The following is a 24285-nucleotide window of genomic DNA, read 5'->3' on the forward strand; positions in this document are numbered from 1 at the left end:
GAGGTCCTATAAATAGGCTCACAGAACCCTCAACCTTTGCGGAGCATAGCCTTGTTTTTTTTTTTTTTATAACTTTGATTTTATTGGGTGAAATAAAACATACATGGTAACACCATCCATTGTCTTCAGTGACATCACCTCATTTTGTGTTTTTATACAATCAACCAAAAACTTGACATACTAGACTCACGGGACGAACAGGGGAACATGACACACCAGCTAGCTAGGCAGGAGGGAAGGGAGGGAGGAGAGGGGGGGGGGGGGGCGGGGAGGCGCGAAGAGTGTTCCATCTTTGTGAACAGGGGGGGGGGGGGCTCTGGAACTCTGGACTCGCCACCCAAGCGGCTATAATCTTCCACTAGGGCGCTGTGCGTTTACGTGTGTATAGACCTCTCTCTCAGAGAACAATGACCACTTCTCCCCTGCTGCTCCGGCTCTGACTACCTCTTTCTAGGGGGGTCTATTATAGCATGGATCCCGCTCTCTCTCCAGGTTCCCTGTCCCTATACTGTCATGGATCCGTTTCATTACCGGAGAACGCATTTACTGCTTATCATTGCAGGATTGTGGTAATATCTATTCCCGGGATGTCTGTCTGTGCCAGCCAGGGCTCCCAGACTTTTAGAAAATTTGAACCGGTGTCGTTAACCAAACTCGTTAACTGTTCCATCCGGCAAACAAACCAAATTCTATTTCTAATCTTGGGAATAATTGGAATATCCGGTTGTTTCCATAAAGCTGCGATCTCGCATCTGGTGGCGGTAGCCAGATGTGTAATCAATTTATGTGTGGCGTTTGATAGCCCCTCGACTCGTCTGCCCAATAAAAACAGCCACGGGTCCAAGGGGATCTCCACTTCTAACAGTCGTTGAAGCCAATCTTTAATTTCCCCCCAAATCGGGGTCACTTTCGTACAAGACCACAGCATATGGAATAAGTCCGCTCTGTCTCCGCACTGTTTGGGGCAGAGCGGAGAGTAGCCTTTGACAAATTTAGATAATTTAGCGGGCGTGTAATACCACCTCATCAGGACTTTATATGCGTTCTCCTTTAATGTGGTACAGATAGAGCTTTTGGCGGCCACCTGCAGGATCCTATCCCAGTCCTCGTCTTCTAATGTCTCTCCCAGGTCCGCTTCCCACTGTCTCATGTAATTAAGTTTGAGATGGTCGTCCGTCTCTGGGCACACTACTTCCCTGTACATTCTAGAGGTTAGTCCCCTTGTGTCCGAATCTCTTGAACAGAGCTGCTCAAAATTTGTTCTCCGGGGCCGAATTGGGGCCTCGTTATAAAAGGCCCTGATCTGGAGGTATCTAAAGAATTCGGTGTTTGGTATATTTTTCTCAAACAAGCATAACCTTGTTTGTGTGACGCTGTGACTCACTGCCTAGTGCCTGTCTCTCCTTGCTGCCTGACCCTGCCTGGATTCCACTTGTGACTTCTCCAACGCTGACCCCGGATTGGATATGACCACGCTGCTTTCTCCTACACTGACCCTGGCTCTGGAATACGACCACGCTGCTTTCTCCTACACTGACCCTGGCTTTGGCATTACGACTACTCTACCTTCTCCAACCCCCGACTCTGGCAACGTACCCCAACGATCCGCTCCTCTACATCCCTGGACCTGGCAAGTATCACGTTAACCCTACCTTCTGTAACCCTGATCCGGCCTGCACGACTATCCTACACTCTTGACGCGCCCTCGCTGTTGTGGTCGGCGTTATATACAATTCCCTACCTGAGCCCCGCGGTCGTGCCTCGTTTGTGGTGAGCTACTGTACGCGTTACACTTATAGGGCTCCATGTCAAAAGGGATTTGAAGCAAAAGGTGGCACCGTGTGCACATTTGCATCTCATTTCCCAGAATCCCTTGCTGCAGTGGGAGGTGATAATGGTGAAAGGCAGCGGTTATTTTCATTTGCTGTATGCTATACGGTGGAGGGTTTTCGTCACTTTTTTACCCACCGTAACTTATTTAAGGTGAAGAAGAAAAGGGGAAGTCTTGCGATATAAGCTGTTTTCTCTTTTGCTTGTGATTCCATGTAATTATTTGGCTAATATCAGAATAGAATAACTTCTATGCCGACTGCTCTTATGATTTCAATGTTCAGCAACCCGCAGCGTTACTGCTCTGCGCAAAGTATGTATGTACTGTATGTATGTACTGTATGTACAGAATGAATGTATGTATGTGTATGTACACTATGTATGTTTATTTTTATTTATGGAGTGCAGCAGTAATACACGTGACAATCTTATAATTAACAAATAACACAAATAACACACAATGGGAAGAAGAGCCTCAGGGATTGGGCTGTGCAAGGGAGTACTTTATTCCTGCGGGTCAGAATATGAAAAGAGATATGTACTGCTCAGCTAATCCACTTCATTCTTCGTGCGTCGGATTCCTCTGGGAGGCGAGACGTTGCGAGGTCCTTGGTGTCTTCACCGGTCTTTGGCTGCTCGGTACTTCCTCAGGTCCTTCAGGAGCCGCTTCATCCTCTCTGTGCTGCAGACCCAGTCCCCTCAGGAAGTGGGGACCATCCTCCATGTAGGACACCGCGTGGAAATTCCCCCCCCCCCAATCTGCACCACCAACTTGAAGGGAAATCCCCATCTGTACCTCACTTTGTGTGTCCGCAGCGTCTGCGTCAGGGGCCACATTTCCCTTCGCCTGTCCACTGTCGCCTTAGACGGGTCACTGTAGATTTCTAGGTGGGAGTCGTGGAACTGTATGGCGCCTCTTTCTCTACTGGCTGAGAGGATTTTTTTCTTTCGATGTGTAGGAGTGAAAGCGGATGATCACATCCCTGGCTCTTTTGGGGTCCGCCGACTTCTGGCCCAGGGTCCTAAGCGCTCGGTCCAGTTCCAATTGGTCCGGTGCCAACTCGGGGATCAGGTTAGTGAATAGTTCCTTCAAATAGGGCTGCAATTAAACAGACTCTGGGATGTACCGCGCGCGGAGATTTTGCCGGCGGTCCCTGTTCTCTTGCCCCTCCGCATTTTCTTTTAGGGCCCGAATTTCAAAGTTCAGCCTATTTATTTCATCCTCCGCCAGAGAGTAGGACTGTTCAATATCCTCTACTTTTTTTCTGGAGGGTGTCCGTTTTCTCCGTTAAGGTATTCGTGTCCCGTTTTGAACGCGTGGATGGCTTTAGCCAGATCCTCCTGGCAACCCCAGTCGCATTCTCGTAAATATCTCCTCCAGATAGTCTTTCGTGATATCTGGCTGAATCCTCCTTACCTCCTGCTCGGGTCTGTGTTCAGGGCCTTCCGAGAAGCGTGCCGGGCCGCCATCTTGGATCGTGCCGGCGCTATCAGGGGGTTTGTTCGCCGACATAAAATAGCTAGCGACGCTCTGCTATGTGGGACCTTTTGCCTTTTGGCTCATAGCCCGCGATCTCCGCCGTGTTCTGTTTGTCTTCGGCGGAATTTTGTGACCGATTGGGGCTATAACTCTGTATGATTCAGCGGAGGGCTCCGGAGTTCTCCCCTCAGGCAGCCAAACACGCTGACGTCACCGGAATTCTGTTATACCATCTTATTAAAAGAAGATTTCGTACAAGAGGTGTCCAACTAGGACTCAGATGGGTGCACTATAAGGTGAAGAATAACAAACAGTATATCAAATCACTTTATTGTTATTTCCTCTTTTATATTCATCGGAGAAGCGGCATCATCAATTCAAGTTCCAGCGCCCAGGAGGACTCTCTCTGTTCACACACTGCACAGAAAGGATCTATACGAACATATTTTCAACAACATGTTATTTCAAGCGTTATTTTTCGCTAATAGGGGTAAATAATGGGAGGATATTTTCGCTAATAGGGGTAAATAATGTTTGCTGTATCCCCGATGAGGTCGCAGCCAATGCATCATCCCAACAAGGCCCTAACAAGTCCCAGCTAACTCGCCTCATATGAAGCTGACTCAGGATAGACCCAGAACATAAAAAGGAGGTGCCACATTGGATTGGGAGTTATTGGGTGTACAGAAAAGGGGACATGAGTGTACAGTCCGAGCATTTGGGGAATGAAGCACCGCGCTCATTGTGAGGGTCTGCAAGGCTCCTCTCAATTAGCAGAGCAGGAATGTGCAACCACGTCTGGTTTCGCTGCTTCCAACGTGTCGCTCTGCAGAGGAGTAACAATGTAAAGTCAGTGGCAGAGCCAGGTGCAGAGTTTATAAATTATACCATATCATACAAGAATCGAACCCAGGACCTTTCATATGCTAGTACCAATTCTCTACCTCTACACCACAGGGATTGTGTGAAGTCACAGACTCCAAAAACAAACTTTACATATACTGTATGTAGTACACAGTGCAGTCCATTGCAATGTGCGGTAGAGGTTAAGTATATTAATATGATAGCGGGACTGGGACTCACCGATTTCATCGCCATGGGAATAGTACTGCCAGACGCCACTTCCGACTCTGATTTGCGCGCGATGAGCCTGCGGAATGCTTTGCGGTACTCCTCCCTCACCTGGGCGTTGCAAAAAGGAGATAAGTATTGCAGGAACAACAGCGCCATCTAGTGCAGATATTGAGAATTAATGGGGGGAAAGCGCCATCTGGTGGAGATATAGAGAATTAAAAGGGGGAAAGCGCCATCTGGTGGAGATATAGAGAATGAATGGAGGGAATGCGCCATCTGGTGGAGACTTTTAGAATAAATACCAATAGCTGCTGACTGTATAGAGCAGTGATTTTAAACCGGGGGTTCGCGAGCACCCCTCAGGGGTCCCGCTGCCACCAGAGGGGGAGGGCTGGGACATCTCTCCCAGCTGTCCCAGGCCCGGTGACGCTGTGGCACCCCACGCAGCAGTGACCCGGCAGCTCCCTAGCTCAGCAGCAGCAGCAGCCGCCCAGTCGCTGCGATCATTCCTCCCCCTGCTCCTGTCGGCGCCGGAATTTGCATTCAAGTTCTGGCCGACAAGAGGAGGGAGCTTCGGATCAGCGCAGAACCGCAGTCCCCAAGGTAAGAGCGCGCGCTCTCTCTGCCATTTTCACTGTAGGGATTTTTGCCGTGCGCGCCGGCAGCTCTCTTAGGCTGCGACCAGGCAGGGTGCGGGCGCGTAGGCGCTCGTGCGCTGTGTCCTGCTCGGTCGTGGCCGACTAGGTGCGCACTCGTCTGGGGGCGCGGCCACGACATCACGGGGCTGGTTCGCTCTCATTGGGCGAACTGCTCATGTGACGCAGTTGCGAGCAGCTAAGTGCCGAGCAGGTGCAGGCGCTTGCTCACGCTGGCCACACACATTGCCGCAATGTGTTTCATCGTTCAACAAAAAAATTGTGCGTGTGTGGAAGAGAGAAGGGGAGAGTGTGTGTGCAGAAAAGAGAGGGGGTGGGGGAGAGAGAGAGAGTGTGTGTGTGTTTGTGTGTGTAGAAAAGAGAGGGGGAGAGTGTGTGTGTGTGTAGAAGAGGGTGTGTGTGTGTAGAAGAGAGAGGGGAACAGTGTGTGTGTGGTAGAAGAGAGAGGGGGGAGAGTGTGTGTGTGTGTAGAAGAGAGAGGGGAACAGTGTGTGTGTGGTAGAAGAGAGAGGGGGGAGAGTGTGTGTGTGTGTAGAAGAGAGAGGGGAACAGTGTGTGTGTGTGGTAGAAGAGAAAGGGGGGAGTGTGTGTGTGTGTGTGTAGAATAGAGAGGGTGAGTGTGTGTGTGTGTAGAAGATAGAGGGAGCTTAAGGGGGTGCGTGAGATGGGGAGAGAGAGCGTACATGGGAGAGGGAGCATAAGGGGGAGATGGAGCGTAAGGGGGACTATGAGGGGACAGATGCACGAGAGATGGCGAGAGAGTCACAAGAGACGGGGGGATGAACATATACACTATCATTTTCTATATATCAACCAGGCACACCCCCCACCCCGCTCTCCCTAGAGAATTCCAGAGTAAAAGGCACCACCTGGTGCCATGTAACAGGCCAAAAAGTGCCATCTGGTGGCGATATAGAAAATTACAGGGAAAATTGAATGAACTGGTGGATGTACAGATAATTACAGGGTGCATAGCACCAACTGGGGAAGATATATTTAGAATTACATGGTAAATAAAACCAAATGGGGAAGATACAGAGAATTACAGGGTACTTGGAAGGATATTTATAGAATGACAGGTTGAATAGCACCATCTGCTGGAGACATAGATAATTACAGGGTAAATAGCATTATCTGGTAGATATGTAGAGAATTGCCGGGTACATAGCACACTCTGGTAAATGGGTAGATAATAACAAGATCAACAGTACAATGGGGTGAAGAGGTAGAAAATGGCTGGTTAAATAGCACCATCTGGTGGAGATATACAGAATTACAGAGTGCATAGATTAATCTGATGTACAAATAAAAAATTAGAAGGTAAATAGCTTCAGCTGGCTGAGCGATAGAGAATTAAGTGATAAATAGCACCATCTAGTGGAGAAATATAGAATTACATGTATATAGCTCCACCTGCTGGAAATATGGAGCATTACAGATACATCGCGGCAACTGGTGGCTAAATAGAGAATTACAGAACAAATAGCACCATCTTGTGGTTATATAGAGAATTACTGAGTAAAATAGCAATATGTGGTAAATATACAGTATAGAGAATTACAGGGTAAACAATACCATTTGGTGGATATACAAAGTATTACAGCAGTAATCATTTCTTATGCTTATTACATGAAATACTACCATCAATACAGATATAACATGTAATACACAAATCATGCTCTTACATGCCATACAAACATATAACATGTGACATGTGTTACACACATATAGCGTCACTGACATGTCACATAAACATATTACATGAAACACACAGATAACATTGCACCAGTGTCATTCATGTGTAACATGTCACATGTATGTTTTGCCATATCACAAGTATGACATACAGATACAATGCCGCATGCTTGTGACCCTGACATAGCATGTCACATGTCATACACATGATATATATATCATGATTATCGAACACACACAGATATATTAGATGCTTGTGTCACATTGTAACTCGTGGCATGACCTGGCGGTTCAGCAGGCAGTGCACCAGGAAGATGAAGGCTCCCTGCAGACTGTTGCACACGGTAAAGATGTAAGAGATGACCAGGGCCCCAGGACCAAACTGGAACAGGCCAATACTCCAAGTACTGCCGAGTATGACAAGCTGGGCCAGGGCCTTGAATGTCATGAGTCTGTGGGGAGATGGTGGGGGGGGGGGGGGGGGGAGGAGGTAAAAAGAGATTTGCAGATCATTGTAACCCTAAACCCTTCACAGCCAGGGACCAGCAGAGCATTGCAAGTTTAATATGTTCACCACCTGAGACTAGGCGTGCATCACAACTTTCATCCCTTCACAGCTAGGAATCTGAAGAGCATTACGACTCTGGCCCTTTCACTACCATAGACCTGCAGAATTTCACTCCAAACACTGTCTCTTTCTGTCTCCGGCTGTTTCTTTGTCTCTGACTGTGCTCTGTCTTTACATTTCTGTCTCGCTGTGTCTCTATCTATGGTATTCTCTCTCTGTCTTTGGCTGACAGTCTCTGTCTCCGGTCACTTTGTTCTGCCTTTGACTGTCACTTTGTCTCTGGCTGTCTCTCAGACTCACCGAGTGTCCTTCAGGGTCGAGACGTTTGTGTTCAGAGACGAGAGCCTCACTCGGAGGAGCCAAAATGTGAGGATCAAGAGAGTGGTGTTTATCTGAAGAAAGACAGAGCGAGGAAGGGAAGAGTGTGTGTGAGAGTGAGGGAGAGAGAGAAAGGGAATGAAAGTAAGAGAGGGGGCTAAAGGGTGAAGAAGAGAGAGATTGAGAGAGAAAGAGGGGAGAAGAGAACAGAAACAGAGAGTGGAAGAGTGAAAAGGGAGTGTGAAGAGAAAGAGATGAGGGAGATAGGAGAGAACTACTAGAGAACAGTCAGTCATTAGGTGTGAGACAGTCAGTCATTAGGTGTGAGACAGTCAGTCATTAGGCATGGGCGTCCGCAGGGGGGCAAGGGGGGCGCTTGCCCCCCCTGGATCCTCGCATTAATTTAAAAAAAAATGCTGGGCCGCGCCCGGGATTGGATGGGAGCAGTCACGCAGGGGTGGGGGCCGCCACGCTCTCCCATGCTTTTGCACACCAGCCAGCACCTCGATCGAGCCGTCTATTTCATTCCAGCCTCACCGACCGTCTGAACCCGTGGCCGCCGCCCGCCGGCATGAGGTAGGCAGCCGCATACGGGAGGGACCCGTGGGACCAGGGAGAGATAGAGATGCGGGGGAGAGAGGGAGATTGGGGGGGCAAAGAAGCTTGGGGGGGGCGAGGGAGATTGGGGGTGGGGGGAGGTTGGGGGGGGGCAGGGGTGGGGGCCACCACATGCCCTCCCGCTCTTCCGCGCTGTAACTCCCCATCCGGCACCCAGACTCTCCCTCTGGCCCTCCCTCCTGCACCCCGGCACCCCTAATCACTCTCACCGTGAGATGGGAGATGCAGAGGGGGGAGAGATGGGAGATGCAGGGGGGGGGGAGTGAGATGGGAGATGCAGGGGGGGGAGAGATGGGAGATGCAGGGGGGGGGAGAGATGGGAGATGCAGGGGGGAGAGTGAGATGGGAGATGCAGGGGGGGGGGAGAGATGGGAGATGCAGGGGGGGGAGAGATGGGAGATGCAGGGGGGGGAGAGATGGGAGATGCAGGGGGGGAGAGAGATGGGAGATGCAGGGGGGGAGAGAATGTGGGGGTGGGGGGAGGGTGAGAGAATGGGGAGGGTGAGAGAATGGGGGTTGGGGGAGGGTGAGAGGATGGAGGTTTGGGGGGAGGGTGAGAGAGAATTTGGGGGGGTGGGGGGTTAGAGGAATGGGGAGTGAGAAGGGGGACAGAGGGGCGGAGAGACATAAAGGGGAAGGGGCGCAGTTGATGATGTAATTTGTTTTATTAATTTTTTTTTCATGTGTCCCGGTTTTTATTTTTGTTAATCTGGTCACCCTACTTAAAGGGATCCCATAAGTGTTTTTGTGTGTGTGTATATATTATTTTATTTATTTATTTATTTTAAATATCAAGGTATAAGATAACATTTCCTATTTGGGCTCCATAAATGAGATTGGTGTTTGTTTTGTGTTAACAGCCCCTCTGGCAGGATCTGGAAGTCGTCAGCGTCTGGCGTGATAACAGCAGCCCGGACCGTCTGTCTTCGTCTCCCACATACAGCGCGAGTAGTAGGTTCAGGCACACGTGGCGATAGTCCCGGGCGCCGTCTGCTCAAACGCTGCACAGCGTGAGGAATCAGTCCCGGTGGGGCGCGCGCCAATGACTCGCGCGGTATGTGGGAGACGTACCATTTGCCCACTTTTTTTTTCAAAAGTTTCTCGGGGGGGGGGGGGGGGAAACCCCCCTTATGCTGGTCGGGCTTGCTCGCCACGGTGCACTCACCACCACTTTCACGCCGGGCACTGGCCGTTAAAATTATGCCCCCCCCTGAAAAAATTTCTGCGGACGCCCATGTCATTAGGTGTGAGCCAGTCAGTCATTAGGTGTGAGACAGTCAGTCATTAGGTGTGAGACAGTCAGTCATTAGGTGTGGGACAGTCAGTCATTAGGTGTGAGACAGTCAGTCATTAGGTGTGAGACAGTCAGTCATTAGGTGTGAGACAGTCAGTCATTAGGTGTGAGACAGTCAGTCATTAGGTGTGGGACAGTCAGTCACTAGGTGTGAGACAGTCAGTCATTAGGTGTTAGACAGTCAGTCATTAGGTGTGAGACAGTCAGTCATTAGGTGTGAGACAGTCAGTCATTAGGTGTGAGACAGTCAGTCATTAGGTGTGAGACAGTCAGTCATTAGGTGTGAGACAGTCAGTCACTAGGTGTGAGACAGTCTGACATTGTAAACTTACTGTGATGAACATACACACCGGCCCAATGAAGCTCCAGATTAAACGTTGATCCAGCCAGCAACTGAGGGAGAGAGCAGAGACACACAGCTATCTTACACTGTGACCCACACACAGCTATCTGTCACTGTGACCCACACATCGCTATCTGACACTGTGACCCATACACAGCTATCTGTCACTGTGACCCACACACAGCTATCTGTCACTGTGACCCACACACAGCTATCTGTCACTGTGACCCACACACAGCTATCTGTCACTGTGACCCACACACAGCTATCTGTCACTGTGACCCACACATCGCTATCTGTCACTGTGACCCACACACAGCTATCTGTCACTGTGACCCACACACAGCTATCTGTCAATGTGACCCACACACAGCTATCTGTCACTGTGACCCACACACAGCTATCTGTCACTGTGACCCACACACAGCTATCTGTCACTGTGACCCACACACAGCTATCTGTCACTGTGACCCACACATCGCTATCTGACACTGTGACCCACACACAGCTATCTGTCACTGACACACACACTGTCATAGATGCAGCTATCAGTCATCACACACATGGCAATATGACACTAAGAGACACACATGTACTTGTCACTGTGTAGGGTGACCAGATTTACAAAAGTAAAAACCGGGACACATTAAAAAAAATATTTATAAAACAAATGACATCACCAACTGCGCCTCTTCTCCTTTACTGTATGTCTCTCCGCCCCGCTCTGTCCCCCATTCTCTCACACACATCGAATTCTCTCTCTCCCCCATCCCTCCATTCTCTCCCCAATATCTCTTGATTCTCGTTCCACCCTTCCCATTCTGTCTCTCTCCCCCATTCTCTGTCTCTCTCCCCCATTCTCTGTGTGTCTCTCTCCCCCATTCTGTGTCTCTCTCCCCCATTCTGTCTCTCTCCCCCAATCTCTGTGTCTCTTTCCCCCATTCTCTGTCTCTCTCCCCAATTCTTTGTGTCTCTCCCCCATTCTCTGTGTCTCTCTCTCCCCCATTCTCTGTGTCTCTCTCTCCCCCATTCTCCATGTCTCTCTCTCCCCCATTCTCTGTGTCTCTCCCCCATTCTCTGTGTCTCTTCCCCCCCCCCATTCTCTGTGTCTCTTTCTCCCCCCCCCATTCTCTGTGTCTCTCTCTCCCCCATTCTCTGTGTCTCTCTCCCCCATTCTCTGTGTGGTTCTCTCCCCCATTCTGTCTCTCTCCCCCAATCTCTGTGTCTCTCTCCCCCATTCTCTGTTTCTCTCCCCCATTCTATGTGTCTCTCCCCCATTCTCTGTGTCTCTCTCTCTCCCCCATTCTCTGTGTCTCTCTCTCTCCCCCATTCTGTGTGTGTGTCTCTCCCCCATTCTCTGTGTGTGTGTCTCCCCAATTCTCTGTGTGTGTCTCTCTCTCCCCCATTCTATGTGTGTGTCTCTTTCCCCCATTCTCTGTGTGTGTCTCTCTCCCCATTCTCTATGTGTCTCTCTCTCCCCCATTCTCTGTGTGTCTCTCTCTCCCCATTCTCTGTGTCTCTCTCTCTCCCCTGATTCTCTCTGTGTGTCTCTCTCCCCATTCTGTGTGTGTGTCTCTCCCCCCATTCTACGTGTGTGTCTCTCCCCCCATTCTATGTGTGTGACTCTCCCCCATTCTCTGTGTGTGTCTCTCCCCCATTCTCTGTGTGTGTCTCTCCCCCATTCTCTCTGTGTGTGTCTCTCTCCCCATGCTGCTGTGTGTGTCTCTCTCCCCATGCTGCTGTGTGTCTCTCTCCCCATGCTGCTGTGTGTGTCTCTCTCCCCATGCTGCGGTGTCTCTCTCCCCATGCTGCTGTGTGTGTCTCTCTCTCTCCATACTGCTGTGTGTGTCTCTCCCCATGCTGCAGTGTGTGTCTCTCTCCCCATGCTGCAGTGTGTGTCTCTCTCCCCATGCTGCAGTGTGTGTCTCTCTCCCCATGCTGCAGTGTGTGTCTCTCTCCCCATGCTGCAGTGTGTCTCTCTCCCCATTCTGCAGTGTGTGTCTCTCTCCCCATGCTGCTGTGTGTGACCCTCTCCCCCCCATTCTATGTCTGTCTCTCTCCCCCCCATTCTGTGTCTGTCTACATATAGAGAGAGTGAGTGAGTGTGTCCCCCCATTCTGGACCCTACCTGCATAGGGTAGAGGGGAAGCCATCTTGAGCCCAGGCAGCACACACCAGAAGTTCTCACTGACACTTCTGGGTCTCACTGCAGGGGCTCCGCAGAAGGGAACACTGCCCCGCCCTCTGCAGTCAGACCCGGCCTCCGCTCTCCTCCCTTCCTGCATTCTCTGCTCTCTGCTGCCCCCCCCCCTGTTCCGATGGCCAAAACCGGGACAGTCACAAAAAACAGGAAATTTTAAATTATGTCGGGCAGCCGGGACAGGCATTAAAAAACCGGGATTGTCCCGGCTAAACCGGGACATCTGGTCACCCTATAACTGTGACTCACACAGCTGTTACTGTGTCTCACATCTCTATCTGTCATTGTCACACACACACAGCTATCTGTCATTATCACACACAGCTATCTGTCATTGTCACACACACACAGCTATCTGTCACTGTGACACACACACAGCTATCTGTCATTTGCAATAGTGGATGTCCCATTAGGCCCGAGCCTTATGCGACAGCATTTTGGGGGCGGCAGAATGGGGAGGAGGCATGCGTGATTGGCGTTTGACGCTTGTGAGCAAGTGCGATCGGCAAGCATAGGCCGGCAACGTGACGTCACACGGCGTCATGTTGCCATGGCAACGGGGTGGTGCGGCGCTGGAACAGGAGGGCGGAATCAGGTAAGTGCCTAAGGCCGCCATTTTTTCACAATGACAGAAGCAGTGACACACAATGACAGAAGCAGTGATGCAGTGACGCACAATGACAGAAGCAGTGACACAGTGACACACAATAACAGAAGCAGTGACAGTGACACAATGACAGAAGCAGTGACACAGTGACGCACAATGATAGAAGCAGTGACACAGTGACGCACAATGACAGAAGCAGTGACACATTGACGCACAATGACAGAAGCAGTGACACAGTGATGCACAATGACAGAAGCAGTGACACAGTAACACAATGAAAGAAGCAGTGACACAGTGACGCACAATGACAGAAGCAGTGACATAGGTGGTGACATCACTCACTGACGCGCTGTCCCATATTCATCCGGTCGAGTTGCAGCCGAGATAATGATGATCACAACAGGGACCCCAAACCCAACGAGACAGGCGGACGGGAAATGAGAGCGTTGAGTGGTCAGGTAATTCACCGCCCGCAGATGTCGGACAGTCAGGAAGAGGAGAGCGCTCTCGAGAGACATCCAGCAGAAAGCGCAGAGGAATAGGAGGTGGAGACCGCCCGCAATGACAGAGCAGAGGGTCTGTAAAACAGAGAGTGAGGAAGGAAGAGGGGGAGGGAGAGAGGTCAGAGAGAGAGAGAGATGGGGGTGTGAGAAACAGGGACAGAGAGAAAAAGAAAAGAGAAACGGAGAGCGTTGAGAGGGAGGGAAAGAGAGAGGTAGAAAGAAAGACATCCAGAAGAAGAAGTGGTTCAGACTGCCTGTTGAGAGTGCATAGAGATGGAAAGATAGAGATTGGAATCATAAGAGACAGACAATGAGGGACGTCCATGAGAGACAGACAATGAGGGACGTCCATGAGAGACAGGCAATGAGGGATGTCCATGAGAGACAGGCAATGAGGGACGTCATGTGAGACAGGCAATGAGGGACGTCCATGTGAGACAGGCAATGAGGGACGTCCATGAGAGATAGGCAATGAGGGACGTCCATGAGAGACATGCAATGAGGGATGTCCATGAGAGACAGACAAAGAGAATCACCTTATTCCCAGTTTGCTGCACACCCACCAGGAAGAGGAGCTGTCCCAGAAAGAGACAGCCACACAGGATGGTCAGGACAGAGGTGTGAGCACTCCGCAGAGCACGGCACAGGAGAAAGGTGAGGAGAGAGAGGGACAGACAGAGAAGAGACACACTGAGACCAATGCGAGAAAGCCAAGTCAGACCACTGTCCTCCTGTGGGAGTGAGAGGCAGAATTGTTAACCAGTAACAGTAAAGGCACACTCAATGTATCAGCTAGCCTGTCTCAGTCAATGAAGGGTGCACACTCACTCATTGAAGATCAACCTCACTCATTGGAAGTCAGTTTCACTCATCGGAAAGGCCAGCCTCTCTCATTAGAAGTCAGTCTCACTAAGTTAAAATCAGTCTTATTCATTGGAAGACTGTACAGTATCACATTGGAAACAGTGTAACTTCTTGGAAGGCTGTCCAACTCATCGTAACGTAGTGTGACAGGGTGAAGTCAGGTACTGCTAGTTATGCCTGGGAAACATATATCTGAGTCCTTCATCCAGCACTCAGAAGGTAAACCCAGGAAGAATAGCTGGCAATCAGGAAGGAAGCAGACACACCTGACAACCAGCATGAGATATAAGGAAGCCATTGCTTGCAAGCAGGTGGCTGTCTCATTCTAGAGTTATTCTAGACAAGCTGCTATGCAGATGGATTCACAACTCTCTCTAAACTACAGTAAGAACTGTTAATATTGTTTCCTGGCTGTGTGATGTATGTTAAAGGTTTGGTAACTGAACATAGCCTTATAGATAGGGATTGGAGTGTGAGTAAGTTCTTAGTATTTTCTCTGGTAGTGTTAGGACTTGCGAATGGGTGTCTGCCTTGAAGTGGCTCGCAAGCTTACAACGCTTTGGACAAAGGGTTAAACTAAATTACTCTTTTTCAAGAGAATATATAAGTATTTTACTGTGTATTTTTGTCATGTTGGATGTAGCATTTGGCTTCTCTGTCGTCTGTTGTATACATGTGCCACGTTCAATAGCACTCTATTTTGACACTTGTATACATATATATATATTTTGTAGGGGCTCAGGGGTTCCCAAAAAGAGCTTGCTGGGGTTTTGTGTTTTGTTAAACTATTCTCAGCTATTTCAGCTGTTGGAGGTTAGTGGCTCCTCCTTCCCAGGTTTTAAGCCCGCCCATCCCCAAGTTAGTGGGTCCTTTCATTCTACTGGATATAGACCCACTGTGGTCTTTCTCCCTCCTAATAGAGGTAAATGAGAATTTTAATCCTAATAGAGGTATATTAGTATTTTATCTGGTAGTGTTAGGTCTTGCGAACAGGTGTCTGCCTTGTCGTGGCTCATAATATTTGCTTTAACCAGAAACTACACATGTGGACTATTGTCTGACATCGCCTACAGGCCGTCCTGACACACGTAGTCTCACTCATCGGGAGGGACAATCTCACTCATCGGAACTCATTTTAATTATTTGGGAAATGGTCTTACTCATCTAAAGGGCCGGTCTCACTCAGTAGAAGTCAGTTTCACTCATTGCATGGTTAGTCTCACTCATCAAAAGGGCCCGTATCACTCAGATGTCAGACTCATTCACAGGAAGACTGTCTCAGTCATAAAAAGGGCCCGTCTCCCTCATTAGAAGGATGTCTCAGTCAGTGGAAGACAATCTTGTTCTTTTAATTACTATGTCACTGTCACTATATCACTGCCTATGTCCCTTTGTCACTTCCTAGACTCTCTGTCACTAAGTCAGTGCCCAAGTCATTGTGTCACGATTTTATTTCCAGTATATCTGAGTCACCTGGATGTCACTGTGTGCCATGATGACAGCAAAGCTGGAGAGATGGGAGCAGGCGCAGACAGTGTGGGTGACATTAGAGTGTTGGGTGTCACATCCAATGCGGGACCAGCCACCCGAGCCACCGTCCCAGAACACACACAGGGGTGTGAGGGAGGGCTCCGGAACCTGAGGGAAAGGACAGAATAATGTGAATTAGTGGCATTGCGAGGCTACCCCTCACACACAGTGCAGGTTATTCTTCCCTCTTGTTACGGTCGCATTCGTCACTGTGTACTGTCCAGGAGACAGACTCGCTAGGCAGAGGTGGAGAGTAGAGACCGACCCATACCTGGGATCCAACTCCTGAAGAGTAGAATTGTGAGGTCCAGGTCCGAGGTCAAGGCAGGAGAAGGTAGGATGATCGAGGTCACTCTTCCGGGGTCAGGGCTGAAGAAGGCAGAGTAGTTGTGGTCACAGTTCCGAGTTCAAGACTGGAGAAAGCAGGTTGGTTGTGGTCACAGGCTGGTATCGGCAACAGGGAGGAGAAAGGCAGGCAGGATAAGGCAATAGCAGGAGTCCAGGAAAACAGTGCCTTGCACAGTCAAGGAAGAGGGGAAGGCAGCCTGATAAAGGAAGCTGGTAGGTGCAGGCAATTTGATCATAGAGAGGATGACTTCCTGCCTCGATGGTCATGTTGGTAGAGGCAGATGTCCTGCCTCAGCGGCCATGTTGGGAGGTCCTTATAGAATCCCCCCTTTTAGGGGAAGATTCCGAATGCCCAGGGGCGGGTTTTGCAGGACAAACGCTGTGGAATTTCCTGACCAAGACTGGAGAGTGGATATCAGACACCTTGACCCAACTCCTCTCCTCTGGACTGTACCCCTTCAAATCAATTTGGTACTGAAGGGACTCTATCGAGACACGGTAGTCCAACATTTTCTGAGTGACATAATCGGGGTGCCCGTCCATGGAAATAGGAGCGGGAGGGGAAGTGTCCTTGAAAACCAGTTCCGGGTTGCCGGTTTGGGCAAGGATACGTGAAATGTGGAGGGAATCTTGAGTGATGCAGGGAGCTCGAGCTGGAAGGACACCTCCTTCACTCTCCGGGAAATCCTGTAAGGACTGATAAAATGCGGTCCAGATTTTGCGGAGGGCTGACGTAAGCAAATATTGTGCGTCGAGAGCCAGACCTCCTCACCAACGTGGTATTCGGGTGATGACCTCCTACGTTTGTCCGTGTTTCGACTCTGTGTCTCTGCCTCCATGCAAAGTTTGCCTGAATGCCTTTCCAAAGTTCTTGTAGGTCATCGGCCCTGGTATCCACTGCAGAAACCTCTACAGGGAGGGGGGAGTCGCGGGAATAGGTTGTCAGGTTTTACCCTAGAGACGCAAAGAAGGGAGAGCACTTCAAGGACACTTGGGATGAGTTCATGGCGCATTCTGCCAGAGGGAGCAGATCCCTCCAATCATCTTGCTGCATGGAAACATTGCACCGGAGGAACTGTTCCAATGTTTGATTGGTCCTCTCCATCTGACCATTGGACTGTGGGTGGTAGAAGGAGGAAAAATACAGGTCAAGGTCCAAACGGCGACAAAAAGCCTTCCAAAATCTCACAATGAATTGTGAACCCCTGTCGGAGACAATCTCTGCAGGTAAGCCATAGAGGTGGAATACCTCACTGATGGAAATGTCAGCCAGATCAGAAGCAGAAGTAAGTTTCTTCAGAAGGACGAAATGTGCCTGTTTGGAGAAGTGGTCAACCATGACCAGGATTACTATCATGCCCTGGGAGGGGGGGAAGCTTCACAATGAAATCCATGGACAAGTGGGACCAAGGGCAAGATGGGACAGGAAGGGGATGAAGTAACCCGCATGGTAGAGAGCGTGGCACCTTGGTTCGTGCACATACCGTGCAGACAGAGACAAAGTCCTTGACATCATTCCTGATCTCTGGCCACCAGACGGGCCGCTCGAGAAACTCTGCAGTTCTCTTAATACCTGGGTGACCCACAAATCTGGATTGATGACCCCATTGGAGGACTTGAAGATGAAGAGGGGAGGGAATGAATAGCTGATGAGGAGGAACAGAGAGACCAGCGGGGAGCTCAGACTTTACGAATGTGTCCATGACAGTGGGAGTGATTGCAGCGACAATCCTGGAAGGGGAAATAATGAGAGATTTGTTAGTCTCCAGCAACTCTCAGCAGCCAACAGGCGGAAAAGGGCATCAGCTTAAACATTCGTGGATCCTAGTCTGAAAGAAAGCAAGAATGTAGTTTGAAGCTGGTGAAAAAGAGAGTTCATCTTCCGTGGTGGGTGTTCAGTCTACGGTCCGCACGAGGTACTCCAGGTTACGGTGATCCTTTAGTATGGTCACAGGTAGTGAAGTTCCCTTGAGGAGGTGTCTCCATTCTTCCAGTGTCATCTTTACTGTCAAGAGCGCCCGATTCCCGACATCGTAATTACGCTCCGCTGCAGAGAAATTCTCAGAGAAGAAGCAACAAAGATGTAGACGTGACTGGAAATCCGTTCTCTGTGAAAGTGCTGCACTGGCACCAATACTGGAAGCGTTGACCTCGAGGATGAATGGACGGAGAGTGTCCGGGTGAGCAAGAATAGGAGCCGTGGAAAAAGTCTTTCCAATTTGAGAATGGCAGCTTGTGCCTCAAGAGACCAAGAAACATGCTCTGCCCCATTTTTGGTCATGGCCGTTATAGGTGCGACTTTTTTGAGAAATCCCGAATATGACAACGGTAATAGTTTACGAACCCGAGGAACCTCTGGATGGGTTTAATTCCCTCCGGCAGTGGCCAATCTAGGATGGCAGAGAACTTGGCAGGATCCATCTGTTAACCTTGAGCGGATATGATGTATTCAATAAAAGCAAGACTAGATTTCTTGAATTCGCATTTTTCAAGCTTGGCAAACAGCTGATTCGTACGAAGGTGTTGAAGCACCATCTTTACCTGCTCGTAAAGTTGTGCTGAAGTTTTAGAAAAAAATAAGAATGTCGTCAAGATAGACGGCAATACAAGAACCCAGCAAGTCTCTGAAGATCTCGTTGGCAAAAAATTGGAAAACTGCGGGGGCATTACATAGCCCAAAGGGCATGACAAGATGCTCATAGGGCCATCTCTGGTGTTAAACGCAGTCTTCCACTCACCCCCCTGCCTGATTTTGACCAAGTTATAGGCTCCTCTTAGATCGAGTTTGGACAAGGCGATCGCAGAGTTCTGGAATCAGCCTCCCACCACATACACTGCAGTGCCAGCCTCCCTATCACAAACACTGCAGTTCCAGCCTCCCCATCACATACACTGCAGTGCTAGGCTCCCCATCACATACACTGCAGGGCCATCCTCCCAATCACATACACTGCAGTTCCAGCCTCCTATCACATACACTGCAGTGCCAGCATCCCATCACATACACTGCAGTGCCATCCTCCCATCACATACACTGCAGTGCCAGCCTCCCCATCACATACACTGCCGTACCAGCCTCCCATCACATACACTGCAGTACCAGCCTCCCACCACATACACTGCAGTACCAGCCTCCCACCACATACACTGCAGTACCATCCCCCAATTAAATACATTACAGGGCCCACTCCACCCTTACACACACACTGCCATTCCAGCCTCTTCGCCCAGACTGACCTGTAGGTGTTGCAGGTTGAAGGTCACTGGGGGGTTCAGATGTTTCGTTTTATTGCTAGTGATGGCTCCGGTCACCACCTGTGAGTAGACCACTGCATCACGGAACTGCCCGGGATACTCTCCGGGCAACAGGAGGCTCCCAGTTAAAAAGGACTCGAAGTTGGTGTATGAGATGAAGACAGCGCCATCTGGGAAAGAAGGGAGAGGTGACAGGGTGACTTCCTGCTACTAATACAGGGGTCATTGCGCCTGATTCATGGGCTCCTTTGCACAAGGGCTATTCATCCTTATGCATAGACCATGTTTCCTTATACAGAGACCACACCTTCTTGAACTAAGACCACACCTCCCCTATTTGAGACTTATTCCGGGCTGTGTGGTCCAGGTCTGTTGTGCTATGCTGCTGTTTCATTCTAGAAAAGAATCTCTGTGAGATAACACCTGACTCACCCCGAAAGGCGTCTCCCTAAGAAAGACTCCCCAATATGCCTTCACTGCCCCTATCCACTAAGCCAGCGTGGATGGGGTTAACAGTATGAGGAAAAGAGACGCTTCTAAGACCACCTGGATCTAATCAGTTCCTCTCCCCGGCATGTCTGACTGAGGTCCATGTCCATGCTATGCTGCTGTTTCATTCTACCAAACAATCTCCGAGATATAACACCTGAGTTGCCCCAAAGGCGTCATTCGAAGAGATGAAATGGCTTTAGGTGGCTTTAGAGGGCGCTTCCGCATGCTTCCGCAGGCATATGGAGGCGTGTGGATTTGCAGCCGATAGCACAATTTAAGTTTTCCCGCTGAGGGAAGCGCAGGGCCGGTCACGTGACCGCCAAAAGCCAATGGCAGTCCGTGACGTCGGCGCCGTGACGTGGCACGCTAGCCCCACCTACCGCCCGGCTCACGCGCGCGTACGCTGACACTCATGCAAGGACACAAAAAAGCTCCTGCTTGAGCAGGAGAGCATGAGCGTCAGCGCTGCTCAGCGCTGCTCAGCGCTGTGAATGTCACCATGTCCGAGGCCTTAGAGTGTCCTCTATGTTTCCTGATTTTCATGCTGCCAGGTTAGAATAAAAGTGATTTTTTTAATGCGATCCAGCCTCCATCAGCATTGAGCAGTGCATCGCTTTGCTTCCCCCCCATTTGGGACTTCCGGTCGCCTTACCAACTACCCTCCAGTCTCCTACCCTCGACCTTGGCTTGGATATCTACTACTTTACCTTCTACTACCCTTGACCTGGGCTTGGATATCTACGACTCTACCTTCTACTACCCTCGACCTCGGCTTGGATATCTACTACTCTACCTTTTACTACCCTCGACCTCGGCTTGGATATCTACTACTCTACCTTCCACAACCCTCGACCTCGGCTTGGATATCTACTACTATACCGTCTACTACCCTCGACCTCGGCTTGGATATCTACTGCTCTACCTTCTACTACCCTCGACCTCGGCTTGGATATCTACTACGCTACCTTCTACTACCCTCGACCTCGGCTTGGATATCTACCACTCCACCTTCTACTACCCTCAACCTCGACTTGGATATCTACTACTCTACCTTCTACTACCCTCGACCTCGGCTTGGATATATACTACTCTACCTTCTACTACCATCGACCTCGGCTTGGATATCTACTACTCTACCTTTTAGTACCCTCGAACTCGGCTAAGCTACTACCCTCCAGTCTCCTACCCTCGACCACGGCGAGTATACCTACTACCCTACTTCTCCAAACCCTGACCCGGCTACACGACTACAAACCTAAACTCCGGACGTGGCCTCTCGGCTTCTTGTCGGTGTTTACTATTCCCCACCTCGGCCTCATGGTCCTGTTTGTGGCGAGCACTCGTTACATATATATAACATAATACAAATGTATTACTGGCAGGTAGGGGCAATGGCGAGCTTAACCTTTATTCAAAGCTGTCACATTTACCCCGGCCGTCACAGAGACCATGCCTTCCCCCTACAGAGACCATGCCTCCCCCTACAGAGACCATGCCTCCCCCTACAGAGAACATGCCTCCCCCTACAGAGACCATGCCTCCCCCTACAGAGACCATGCCTCCCCCTACAGAGACCATGCCTCCCCCTACAGAGACCATGCCTCCCCCTACACAGACCATGCCTCCCCCTACACAGACCATGCCTCCCTCTACACAGACCATGCCTCCCCCTACACAGACTATGCCTCCCCCTACATAGACCATGCCTCCCCCTACAGAGACCACGCCTCCCCCTACAGAGACCACGCCTCCCCCTATAGAAAATAGAATATACTGTATCAAGGAGAGCACCAAACTGTATTTAAAATAAGTATCAAATCATAAATAAGCTGCGACTGTGTAACCACGATAAGGAGAGTAGGGGTGGGGGTGGGTTAAGGAGGTAGGTGTCCAGAAAAAGGAAGTTAGGCCATCGGGGGGATGGTGGAAATAAAGAATGGTGGTTAACCCCTTGCTCGTCATAGCGGTTGTATCTATATGACAAACACAGGTTAGTAGGGTATCACTATTAACTGCTTGGCATCCTAAGTGATTATGGGAGCATGCCTTCATGGCCACTATGGCTTCTAAGGTATTGGCTACATTTGTTGGCCTAGTCCAGTGTATTCACATTGGCTTCCTATATTGCTAAGACAATATAGGAAGCCAAAGTGGCCCACTCGAGAACCCTGGGCAAGGCCAAACAATATCAGCGACCCAGCGTTCGGTGTAAGAAGCACTTAACCCTAGGTATGCCATGACCTTAAATAACATAGCGTTAAGGCCCACGTTAACTTTAATGGCCTACTGTGGACATGTGTTGAAGTGGTCCACTCCTCTTCTTCTGTATCTCATCAACACTAACCGCCGTTAACGTCTTCACAGTAGGACAGGCCTTACCACTGCGTTATTGAGCGTTGAAGATCCGTTAATGTCCGTTAACATCTTGCTAAGTCTCTAACGGAACTTTGTGGTCCTTCCCCAAAGACTGGCGTCTTCTTCTCTTTCATGTTACAAACTGTTCTTACGCTTTTTTTGTTTTGTCTGATGTATTTCCAAGGAATTCTATTTCTTGACTAGTATTTTCCCAGAAAATTTTGATTTTAAAGCAGGACATCTAAAATGTAAAAGTGGGAACCCCGCCCGTCCTTCTCACCTTGGTGTCCGGAAACCAGAACACATGGAACCACCATGCTGTTGCCCCCCACGTTCAGATGCAAGGAGGGGGTCTCCGTGCTGCAGTTGTCCCGAGAAACCTTCATGTCCAGCTCTGGGGGGCAAAAAGGGTCATTGGGCATGACGTACACGGCTATTTCTCACTGTAATGTTCAATGCCATCTCTCACTGTTTTTTTTGTAGCTCGGTCTACTTATGCCTTAGAATAAAGCATTTTTAATTTTGTTATCAGCCTCGAGCCCTTCATTTTTCTAGGCAGTGCTCCACCACTCTTTTTCACTGTGAGTCACTCAATATATGTCAATATAGGGTGTACAGATATCTGTCAATGTAGTATACACAGCTATCTCCTCACCAATCTCAGGGGTGCTGACCCTCTGGTTCCTGGGGTTCTGGGTGAGAGATAGCAGGGCTGCTGACTCCACACTCTCCAACAATGCGGTGACAGCGACCCTCAGCTGGGGAGAGGTGAGGTTGGACCAATAGGACTGATTGAGAACCTGAGAGAAGGCTTGTATGACACCCTGTGGGAGGGGGAGAGATGAAGGGGTGGGGGGTAAGGGTGAGAGAGAGAGGAAAGATGGGCAAGAAGTGGGGAAGGGGAAACAAGAGGGAGAGATAGAGGGAGGGGGAGAGAAAACAAAGAGAGAGAGAGAGAGAGGGGAGAGAGAAAGATGGGGGTGGTGACCGGGCAGGAGAAATGAAAGATAGAAAGAGTGTTTAACATCAGGACTCTTGATGGTCATCTCCCTTCCTTTTTACCATTTTGTTCTCTGGGGCCTCCCGCTCTCTGGGGTGTCCCCCTCTCCCTGTTTAGTGCCCTCTCTCTGGTCTGTCTCCCCACCCCTCTCTAATGATTTCTCTCTCTTCTTATATCTAGTAATCTCTCGTCTCTCTCTCTCGTCTCTCTCGTCTCTCTCGTCTCTCTCTCTCGTCTCTCTCTCTCGTCTCTCTCTCGTCTCTCTCTCTCGTCTCTCTCTCTCGTCTCTCTCTCTCGTCTCTCTCTCTCGTCTCTCTCTCTCGTCTCTCTCTCTCGTCTCTCTCTCTCGTCTCTCTCTCTCGTCTCTCTCTCTCTTCTCATATCTAGTCATCTCTCTGGTGAGCTCTCTCTTGCTTTAGTGATCTCTCTCCCTCTCTGGGTTGTCTCTTCCCCCCCCCCCCCATATTTCACCTCAAGAAAGATGTCCTTTCCCTGGCAAGAAGAGTCAAGCAGGTGGAAGGTGGAATTCAGTATAGAGCAGAAGGGATCCTGAAACACAGAGAACGATAGAGCTCGCAAATGTACACACATATACACATACACAGTGATCTTGTTGATTTATGTAATCATTTTTATATCCTTGCACTTGGACTAAAGTTTACTTTTAACATTGATTCTAGCTCTTTTGGGTTAAAATAATACAATTATATTAGCGCTAGCCCAAATAGAGATCCTAAAACTCTAAACCAAGTGCTGAAGAGTGTACCTGCTGTGTAACCTAAAAGACCATTCAAAATGTGTAACTACCACAACTGTACCACAATACCAAAATGATCAAACAAATATCATAGACAATTGAGCAACAACATTCAAACATTAAATATATACAGTGAAAATGTGTGCATGTATATGTACATGTATAGTGGCGAGAAAAAGTTTGTGATCAACAATAATTACAGAGATTCCATTGTTTTTCCATGATCACCTTCTTGAATCAAAACCAGTCTTTTCTTAAATATTCAATAGGGTTTATATTAACCAATTCCATGTTTGGAAAAATGATGTATGAATAAGACAAACAATGAGTAATTAAGAGTCAGGGTATGTGAAAAAGTAAGTGAAACCCAGGTTTAATCAGCTAAATTAAAGGGGATAATTAGAATCAGGTGTTTCAATAATTAGGTAGATATTCAGGTGTGAGTTTGGGAGGCCCCATCCTATATAAAGATCAGAAACTTTGTGAGTTTGGTCTTCA

General features: G+C 49.4%; 1 protein-coding gene across 8 annotated transcripts in view; it reads right to left on the bottom strand.

Moving 5' to 3' along the window:
- Nucleotides 1-2312: 2312 nt before the first annotated feature.
- Nucleotides 2313-24285, bottom strand: part of LOC142470713 (adhesion G protein-coupled receptor E3-like) — an 82410-nt gene continuing 60437 nt past the window's right edge. For 5 of the 8 annotated variants that reach the window (XM_075577371.1, XM_075577373.1, XM_075577372.1 and 2 more), the window contains 12 exons: nucleotides 23502-23579; nucleotides 22686-22854; nucleotides 22311-22424; nucleotides 19166-19353; nucleotides 15524-15688; nucleotides 13723-13917; nucleotides 13026-13261; nucleotides 9866-9926; nucleotides 7604-7695; nucleotides 7019-7187; nucleotides 4394-4492; nucleotides 2313-4136 (listed from right to left, as the gene is read on the bottom strand). In XM_075577371.1, the coding sequence (XP_075433486.1) occupies nucleotides 4077-4136; nucleotides 4394-4492; nucleotides 7019-7187; nucleotides 7604-7695; nucleotides 9866-9926; nucleotides 13026-13261; nucleotides 13723-13917; nucleotides 15524-15688; nucleotides 19166-19353; nucleotides 22311-22424; nucleotides 22686-22854; nucleotides 23502-23579 (1626 nt within the window). In that variant the 3' untranslated portion in view covers nucleotides 2313-4076. The remainder of the gene's footprint in view (nucleotides 4137-4393; nucleotides 4493-7018; nucleotides 7188-7603; nucleotides 7696-9865; nucleotides 9927-13025; nucleotides 13262-13722; nucleotides 13918-15523; nucleotides 15689-19165; nucleotides 19354-22310; nucleotides 22425-22685; nucleotides 22855-23501; nucleotides 23580-24285) is intronic. The other 3 variants (XM_075577369.1, XM_075577368.1, XM_075577370.1) reach the window with 3 other exon arrangements.

This window comes from Ascaphus truei, chromosome 20 (assembly GCF_040206685.1).
Source record: "Ascaphus truei isolate aAscTru1 chromosome 20, aAscTru1.hap1, whole genome shotgun sequence".
NCBI lineage: Eukaryota > Metazoa > Chordata > Amphibia > Anura > Ascaphidae > Ascaphus > Ascaphus truei.